At 44.8% G+C, this 9,934-nt stretch overlaps 1 protein-coding gene across 1 annotated transcript; it reads left to right on the forward strand.

The window, feature by feature from the left end:
* Positions 1-251: 251 nt before the first annotated feature.
* On the forward strand, positions 252-8,565 carry ZDHHC4 (zDHHC palmitoyltransferase 4). Its single transcript, XM_074840435.1, has 7 exons — positions 252-1,416; positions 1,580-1,710; positions 4,050-4,123; positions 5,786-5,964; positions 6,065-6,190; positions 6,826-7,070; positions 8,120-8,565. The coding sequence occupies exons 2-7, from the start codon at positions 1,588-1,590 to the stop codon at positions 8,402-8,404; spliced, it is 1,032 nt and encodes a 343-aa protein (XP_074696536.1). The 5' UTR covers positions 252-1,416; positions 1,580-1,587; the 3' UTR covers positions 8,405-8,565.
* Positions 8,566-9,934: the final 1,369 nt, after the last annotated feature.

Raw genomic sequence — 9,934 nt, forward strand, 5'->3', positions numbered from 1 at the left:
ATAATTTCATTTATACTTTTTCCTAACTACCCTCTGTACTCATTACCCACTTGTAAGATGTTTTGGAACCTTTAACTCCTTGCCCAGTAAAGATAAGACAGACCTTGGACAGTCTGAAAAAAACTCCCTGAGTACATCCCTCATAGCAGGAACCTAAAAAAACCCAAGTGCCTGTCCCGATCCGATATCGGGGCGGGTTCTTAAACGATCCCAAGAGCGCGATTAAGACACAAACGAGGTCAGATGCCGTACAACCTTATGAACTTTATTTTCTGTAACAATTAGTAATAGTGATAGGACAGAGAGAAAAAGAAAGGGAAAGTCAGAATCCCTAAGCAAGAAAACGGTAGAGATGCAGCAAGATTAATTACCACCACCATGAATGCAGCGATGTACCGTTGCCTCGGTCTTGGTGCAGGTGATGGTGCTCCAAGCTCCAAGAGTGATGACAAGAGTGAGAGATCCCAAGAGAGGAGTACGCAGTCCTTTTATTGTCCCAGTCCCCACGGTTTCTCCAAAGAGTCCCCCCATTTCCACGGAGCTCATTGTGATACGTGCCGCCCCGTGGCCCTCCATGCGCGCATGTCCAGGCGTTCGCTCTGGTTGTGCCAGCCTGCACGTTTTCCTCACCCCGATTTAACTTTGGGTGGATGTTATGGTTTCGTCGGGGACAATTCGTCTTCTTTGGAACGTACTCCTCCATGGCGACAGGATGCCAAGGCCAGGAAGTGGTGGTGGTGCAACAGCAATGGTGAGACAGATACAGTCCGACACAGTCCCTTACAGTGCCTAAGACGACGCCAGAGTCAAGATAAGTGACTGAAAGCTGGTCTAAACTAACCTCCTCGGAACAAACAGGAGCTGAAGGACGGATGAAGTAACTCTATGATCATGTATGGACACAAGAAACCTGAAGTTCACTAAGGGACAGTGTGAGAAAGGCTGTGGGGACCCCTAAGGGGGAGAGAAGACGCTCACTCTATTTTTACTACGCATGCTCAGACTATGTAAATGAAGTCTAAGAACCCATTAGCATAAGACTGCCTTTTCTAAGAAATCTAATGCATATGTATGCTTTTTGTGTATATTAGTCAGAGCATTTTGTTAGTAAGTGCGGCACTCGTGGTGGAGCGACCCCCAGTGCTGCCCAGCGCTGCGAATAAAGAATCCCTGCCGGACAGTTACACTCAGTTCTGACTGTGGAGTGAAGCTCTTTGTTTCAGCCTCCCCCGGGCCGGCCCTCGGTCCCAGTCCCAGGGGTCGGTTTGGGCGTCGGGCCTGGGGTTGTCCCCGCTGTGGGCAGGCGGGGAGGCCGCCAGCAGCACGCAGGCAGCCCCGAGGCCTGGCAGACGCCCAGCTCCTCCGTCCCTGACAGGAAGTTGCGCGGTCACAGGGTGCCGGGCGGTGCAGAAACACGTAAAACATGGAAATAAATCCTGGCGGGGTTGTGGGGGGTGTGCGCTGGTTGGGCTTTGAGCTGCCTCATTCCTGTGTTTTAGTGAAGCATGGCTGGGCCCGGGCGCTGCTGCAGAGAGCTGGTGCTGAGGGGCACTAATCTGCTGCTGCTGTTACATTGCAGGGCTCAGGATGGACTTTCTGACGCTCTTCTTGATTTACTTGTGGTTTATCCTCACTACTATTGCTCTACTCTGCGTCTGCTTGGGAAGGAAGGAGAGTTTCCTCACAAGAAGTGTCAACGGTGCAAGTCAGGTAAAGATCTGAACTTTCAGAGCGATGATCATCGCCAGTTCTGGTAGTCTGCCCTAGTTTATCGTGCTAAAATTAGTGTGTTTCTCCTCCATAAAAAATTCTGGTATCTGTGGTTGGAGTGATGATATGGTGTGTTTCATATTTCATCCTATTTTGACAGCTGCTCTCAAGTAAGTGCTAATTGGCTTTGGAAATAGAAAAACGCTTCCTTTCGGCTGATGAAATCCTGCCCAAGCAGGTAGTAAAAAAACGTTTGTGTCTCACAGCTCCTGTTCCTGCGAGTGCCAGGCTGGCCGGCCGCAGTCACCGCAGGGCAGGAGTAAGGGTGGAACTTCTCCCGGTGCGAAAAGTACATTGTTCAGTAACATGTCAGCTTTGAGAAATTAAATAATAACGAGGCTTCAAGTCTGCAGTTTTATGGTATTTGCTGCTTGCATCAACAGGAAAAAGGTGGGAGATGGTTTGAGAATTAAAGTAGGGGAAGAATTATAACTGGTAGCACATATTTTAGGGGATGCTCTTTAATGGGAGTCTGTAATAATGCTGCAGGCCGTTGTTTCCTAAAAAAGAGGGAGGTATGAAGAGCTTTTAAAGGGGATTAAGAGTTGGCATTTTATTGTAAAAACAGGGAATGAATTGAAAAGGCACTAGCTTATTTTTCTGTCTGGGTTGTGTCTGGATGAAGAAGGGAGAGAAAAGGTGTAGTATTCTTGGAAGGGAAAGGATAAGAGAATTATCATTTAAATTGTAAATAATATTTAACGCTGTTTACATGAGTCTAAACAGACTTTGGTTTTGATTATTAGTATTATACCTTATTTTGCTTTATAGACACACAAATCACTGTGCAGAGAAATGTATTCTTTTCCCACATTTCTTAGTAGCTGCTTCTATGAAACCTGTGTAACAACCAGCAATTAAAATACTGTCTGGAGAATTGTAATCAATACTTGTGTGCGTGAAGTAAATCTAGGTAATCCTAAATAGTTTCTCTAGACACTGTATTTTAAATTCATTTCTGACTGTAATTAATGAAGCGTATCAGCCTGGAAGTTTGTTGAAGTTGTTTGACTGCATTCCTGTAAGATCCTTTAAAGTATTCGTTGTGAGCGATAGGAAATCATGAACTTGCACAGAGCAGAGCTGTTCCCAGCTCTGTGACAAGTCAGCTTCCCCCCGGCCTGCTTGCCTCGCTTCCAGCAGTTCAGCTGTATTCATTGTGCAGGTCTTCTTGTTTTCTCCAACTTTTGTCATCGCTGCAAGCAGAAATCGTGTTTGTGAGAGCCTTTCGCTTTGGCACAAGGAATGGCTGAAATACAGGGGCTTGCTGTACTGTATGTGGGGGAATAATGGCTTGTGAATGTAGTGTTGGATTGTACTAACACACAGCTAATTTAAATTTGAATTTTGCAATTGCATGCGGGTCACTTTTCTGTCTAGTTACGTTTCCCATTGCAATACAACAGCCTCTTTTTAAAAAGGCTTGTCACTTGAACTGCTGATACGAGGCGTACCAGTTAAAAGAAAAATATTTAACATCTTCTCAACTCTACATATGCTTTTTGCCTTCTGGTCTTTCACATCTGAGACAAGAAGCTCTCGCTGCATATTTTCTTTCCGTGTCAACTAGAAATAGGCTCAGCTGCTCTAATTCCTCCACCGCTGATGGAGCGGCGTGTTGCTATAGAGATCTGTCATCTTCTGAACAGAGTCAAACAATTCCGCAGTCACAGACTATTGCTGAGGATTTCACTGAATGAAGACAGGCAGTTTTCTTCTTCATTGTGTCTAGCCGTTCCTGAAACGGCAGTTAGATAGACAGGGAATTATCAGACTGGATCATAGCTGTAGTTGAAGAAACTGTGGATTATTTGGGTTTGGTGGGGTTTTTTATTTGGTTTTTGGTTGGGTTGTGTTTTTCCTTTTACTGGAGGATAGCAGGCTTTATCCCTTTGCTTATCTCTGCTTGCATCTGTCAGATGTCTTGATGAAGCATATTGTGGTTTGGAAATTGCTCGGTTCTATCCCCTGCTTAACCAGTTACCCAGTCTATAACTCAATATAAACTCCTTATAACTTCCACACATTAACCCAGATACATTCGCTTGCACCCGTTGGGCTTCCAAGAACATGGAACCTCACTCCCATTTTGAAAGCCCCAGCAACACATCTGCCTGTATTCTTAGGAGCTCAGATGCCCCTAAAAATGAGCTTCCTCCCCACGGATACGGCTGCAGATACATAACTGAGGGATTAGGTGACTTGTATTTTTACTTGAACTTCCCACAGGGCAGAAGCAATGTGCAACTTGGGTAACACAGTGTTTTCATTTGCTTCAGGTATTGTCATTTGTAATCCCCACACAGCTCCAGAGAGTGACACAGAGGGCACTTCACAGGCTCTTCCACACAAGGTACTGCACACTTTTATGCTTTTAACATTGTTTTTTACTACTATTTCTGGTTACTGTTGGTGAGCTCCTGCCACTATCAGTATTACCCTTAGATATTCTCCCTTCATTAGGGGTGCTTGTCAGGGATGACAGATTCCCTTTAAGGTCTGCCACACTGCTGTCTTCCCGTTCCTTGCTTATTGTTTAGGAGATGGTACCCTGAAATATTTGAACATATTGACAATTAAAGATAATGTGGCTCAGTAGCTTCCAGTGTAGCAGATGTTAGTCACCCTGGGGGGAGGCTGCATCCACGTGAGAGTTACAACAGACTCTCTGGCAGCTGCAGATTGAGTTTAGACAGAGCTAGCGATCCCCATCCTCTCCCTCAAATCCCGTTAGTCTTAGCCCAGCAGCTTGGATGTCCAGGTGGCTCAAGGGGAAGCTGCACGGCTGCCAATGTGCAGCCTGCTGTATTAAGGTGAATTTTGTAGCTTCCTGTAAATTTTGGTGCTTTAGGATCTGCTTCAAGAACGATTTAAATACCTTCCCTCCAGATGACAGACACTTCAGGGGTGTAACATCTACAGCTGTCGCGTGTGTGCCACGGTTGTTTTGCTGCCTGCTGTGTGGATTCTCTGCTGTTAACACAGCCCAGGAGAGAGTGGTCATGCTGCCACAGGGGCAGTTGGGCAGCAGAGCGATTCTCTGATGAGCCTGCTGTGTTGTCGTTGCTGGATCGTGCTGCGCGCTAGAGGCACTTCGATCCTCCACGCGCAGCCTTTGACTGCGTCACTGCATTCGAGCGAGAGATTTCCCAGCTCATGCAGAAGTCCAGGGAGGTGCAGCACTTGAGGGTGTCTACTTGTAGCCCAGCAGTTGAGAGGAGACCCTGCAGGATCCTGCTGGATCACACCCAGAAATGGTGGAGAGAGCAGCAGAGGAGAGCTTGTCTGCAACGGGCTTCCCGCTGTAGTAAAAACCACATCACTAGTTATTTAAAACTCATAATAAAAGTCCAGCAAACTGACATATAATGCAGAGAACTGCAGTAAGTGAACATTGCTCTGCTAACACGTGGCTTATCTGAGCATCCATTTGCCGGGCTGCTGGACATTGCTGCTCAGTGTGATGCCCCCAGACAAAGCTGCGTGCCGAGCAGTTGTGCAGCTTGCCTCGCAGAAGCTGTAGTCTGCTGGCGGGTTGGGACGAGGGTTCACCATTGCTGACCTCCTGCCACGCTTACTTCGTAATGGCTGCTTATATTATTACAGGGTTTTTTAAGGTTACCTTTTGCTGGGGTTTGCTTTGCTTTCAGAGCAGCGCATAGCAAATGTCTTCTGGCAGAATGTTTTGGGGCCTATTGCTGTGGCATATTTTGTCAGCGCTGAAGGTGCTCTGTACTTGACTCTACTGACAGGGAAAAAAATCCAAAGGGCCTGACAGTAATGGAATTGAATTTAGCTGGCATATTTAAAGGAGTGTATGTGGGAAGAAGAGCAGGAGAAGCCACTGAATGGAGAAAACACTATTAATACTATTAATATGCAATCCATGCTGGCCTGAAAACCTAAAAGAGGTGTCTCCTTGCATTTGGAAAGTCTTTGCTGATCACCTCTGAGTGTATTTGACCTGTTAATCAAGACGCTGAGTATGAAGTAGACTGTCCCCTTTCTGTTACAGAAGCTGTTTGTTTGTTGCCCTGCATGTGGCCTTGCAAGCTGCAGTGTACGGGGAATACACATGGGAAGTGTTTGTGTACTGCTGGGAGCTGCAGTTCCACCTCCTCCTCCTGCTGCTGCCCTACCTGCTGCTGGCTGGGAACATGGGCTGCTTCATCCTCTGCTCCCGGGCCAACCCTGGTAAGCTCAAGCTGCTTGTGAGCAGTAGCTGTTCGAAAACGGAACCTAAAATGTGTTACAAACACCATTACTTTTGCTGTTTTTCTTGTTTGTTTTGCAGGTATAATAACAAAATCAAATCATGCATCGTTGGTTAAGATTTATGCATATGATGGTGTATTATTTCAGAGAGGCGTCGTGTGTCCTACGTGCAACATGGAGAAGCCAGCCAGATCAAAACATTGCAGTAAGAATCTTAACTTCCTTGCTAAGCATAACTTTCCCAGATTAATTCTCCATCAATAATTGCAGTTCACACCACATCTGTTCTGTTATCCAGCTCGATGGGTTTGTTTTACTGGGGCCCCAGATCACAGCTGCCCTTTGCCCATCCGTGGAGCTGTTTTGCTGCTATTTCTTCTCATAGCAATTACTAGTTCCAACGGTATCATCTGGGGTCAGGAACAGGCAAGCTTTTTAGCATCTGGAAGTTAAATGAAAAATTATCACCTGTCAAGACCTGAGTTCAGGATTTTGTGTTTCTCTTGCAGAATTTGCTGTTATCACCTAAAATAAAGCTGGGAGCTACGGTCTCTACCTTCCATGTGCTTTGCTGGGCAGTACTGTCAGAGAAACCAAAGTCTTTGAGCTGCAGACTTGGTGAATAAAAGAGGAAATGAGATACATGTCTTTGCTTTTTAGTATTGGGTTTTTGAGGATACGCAATTGAAATTAATGTGTTTGCTTAAAAAGCTATCTGCTAAATCATGACCGTAATTTTCAGATGTTTTCAGATGAAAAACTATCCTAAACTGTGTAAAAATCAAATTGATTAGTTTAAAAGCAAATAACTGAACTGTCTTGTCACACACTCCTCATCAGGTTTCTGCAGTGCGTGTGTGCATCGTTTTGATCACCACTGCGTGTGGGTCAACAACTGCATTGGTGCCTTCAACGCAAAATATTTCTTCCTGTACCTCTTCTCGCTGGCTGCCACGGCCGCAGCCATCGCCACCATCACTGCAGCGTTTCTCATCCAAGTGGTGCTGCTGTCCAATATGATGCACGGGAGTTACATCGATGAGCAAGGACAGGAGCACGCTGTTGAGATTCTCTTCCTCGTTCAGGTAAGTTTATGCTGTCTGGGTTATCAGCTCACAGATGGGTTTATCTCGGTCTTTGCTTTCAGGAATCTTGTAAGTCCACCTGTGCTCACAGGCAGGATGTGGGCAGACAGCAGCTTTTTTACCAACTTCACGCAGCTCATTAAGATTAGAGAACTGCCACTGCAGAATACTTTAAAAATACGAGATTTTTCTCACAGCACTTCATTCCGCTCTCCCATTCTTCAGATTTCTGTCTCCAGGCTGCTTTCGCTCAGCAGATCTGGTTCATAAAGAACCACTTTACATTCCAATGACCATCTACTGTATTAATGTTTAGGAAACAGTTGACTGTCCTTGAGTTATCTTCATGGAGATTTTAAAGCAGGACCCTACTACCCTGGAATTTACAGACTTGAATATTTTCTCTCACATACCACAAAGGGTGACTTTGAGTCCTTTGCATTTCAATCCCCTCATCCCTTTCTGTAGCACGGCAGTGAGGTGGTAAGTAGTAAATGCTTTATCTTTCCCTCATCCTAGACAATAGATGTTTCTTCCTTGGACTCTTAGAAAGGGATCTCGGTCAGGGAATGCTTGCTCATGTTTGAGCAGTACCATTACCACTCCTCAGTATTGGAATTCAACTCAGAAAAGAGCTGCTTAAACTGTCATCAAGACAGCAAAACCTGAAGTTGTACCAGATTGTAGCCTCTTCATTTGACCTTTTTTTTCAGATTATCTGCATTCATGCTTTTTTAGTTAAAAACCAACAAAAAACAAACAAGGAACACTCCAATATGAAATGCAGACATTCAGAGACGGATGGGTATGGAAAATACTCCTGCATATTAGCAGGGCTTGCGAGGAAAGACACATTCTGGATTCCATTTCTGGAAATCTGGACCATGACTGAGCAGGGTGGGGATAGGGCTATGACCTTGTTTCTGGGGCTGCACACTTACGCGTGCGTATGGACCTGCATTTCAGTCGGTGTGTTGCAGTGGTCACTCGCCTGCATGTGATTTAACATTCCAACTTTTTAACTAAGCTATTATTTTCTTTCTTTGCAGCACCTTTTCTTGACTTTTCCTAGGGTTGTCTTCATGCTTGGGTTTGTTATCCTTCTCACCCTCGTCCTGGGTGCATACTGCTGTTTCAATCTATATTTGGCCTTAACCAACCAAACTTCTAATGAATGGTATAAATCCAGAAGATATGGGTGTTCCCGCCGTCTAACATTGCAGCCTCACGACAGACAAGTCGTCTACAAAAACATTTATTCTAAAGGAGTCTGGATGAATGTAAAGGAGATCTTTAAGCCTCCTACAGTGTTGGAAAGGAAGAAGACAACATGAAGATACCATTCTTTGTATGTGCATTTTTAAACTTTTTGTAAGACTTTATTTCAGCAGCGTGCTTTGATGCCCTGAACAACTTTTGTAAAAAGATTACTGTGTTTCAATTAAGAATTTGAAAACTAAGTTTTCATAAAGCTGACCAGTCTTCAAAAAACTAAGAGTTCTTCCCAGTTTATCTGTAACACTACTCGTACCACTTGTGACAGGGGCCTGTTAGTCTTTTCAGACACAATCACAGTAAGCTGGACTAGAGCTAGGTTCAGCTAAGGAACACATACACAAGGAACTTTTGTTTTATGGTTACTGTTTTATATGCTGCATAATATATACCACCATATAATAGGCAAACTGAATTCCTAAGGTACTTTGGTACAGCTTAAGTAGTCTTCCTGCAGGAGACTTTACAGAAATACAGCAATGTCACACATATGGAAGTGGCACTTATTTGTCAATTATTCCCTTTTTTTTTCCCCTGGGGGGAAAATAGTAACTCACAGCTGACTGCAGTATTCTGATTAACAATGCCTCAGCAGAGCACTATTGAAGATCCTTCATTTGGTGAGATCTCTGAGGTTAAGCTTAGTCCTCGTGTTTCCTTGTTAGAGGGACCAGTAGTGGATTTGCTGGTATGCAGAGGCGAGTTTGGTCCATCTTGCTGAAGTGAATCTTTTTCTCTGTGCGTGCATTTGCAAGGGAAGAGCTACTTTGAGGAATCTTCATCTCTTTGTATCTTCATTTGGCAAATTATTAAGCTATGACTATTAACAATATGCAGAATAGGTTGCATGTATTTAGCTGGAAAAAAACAGCATGATTACTGGCAGAATCTGAATCTGCAGAAACCATGTTCTACTGCAGATTTGTACTAGTATGGAGCACCTTGATTTCAGAAAGGCAACTACTCCTTACCTGCTAAGTCTCTTTCTTGATACCTATTTTCAGCTCATTCAAAATAAGATGCCATTTCAGCCTTAGAGTCATGAAAATGGTGAAGTTCTGGACACAATTTCAGCATCCTGAAAAGGGTATCAGAAATCTGATGGAGCTCTGGCCATACAGGTCCTGGCAGGTGACAGACTTAAGCCTTTTGGCATTTCTCATCTCTGTGCCATTGTTGGATGTGCCTGTTCACAGCAAGAGGCTCAACCCTCTTTTGGGCACTTCTTTGTATTTTGGGCATTTTCCAGCAGTGGAGGTTACAGCTGAGGCTGCTTCTAGGGCTGCCCACCTGCCATCACTGAACAGACCACTTCAAGAGTGACATGGCCCTCCACCCTGTACAGGAATTCTCTAGGGGAATGCCGAAAGGCAATTAATTGAGCCGCGTCCCTCACGAGAACCCTCTGCCTTAACAGCGGAAGACAAATCCCTCCAAGTAGGGATCATTTGAAAGATCTCCAAGCATCGATGGACTCGCTGCTTTTAGAGGCTTGGGCTTGTTCCGGGAAGAACAGCGTGTTTGACTCACCCAGCAATGAGGGTTTCTGAAGCACAGTGTTAAGTGGCCCTGTTCTGTTCTCTCTCCAG

Source organism: Strix aluco, chromosome 15, assembly GCF_031877795.1.
Source record: "Strix aluco isolate bStrAlu1 chromosome 15, bStrAlu1.hap1, whole genome shotgun sequence".
Classification (NCBI taxonomy): domain Eukaryota; kingdom Metazoa; phylum Chordata; class Aves; order Strigiformes; family Strigidae; genus Strix; species Strix aluco.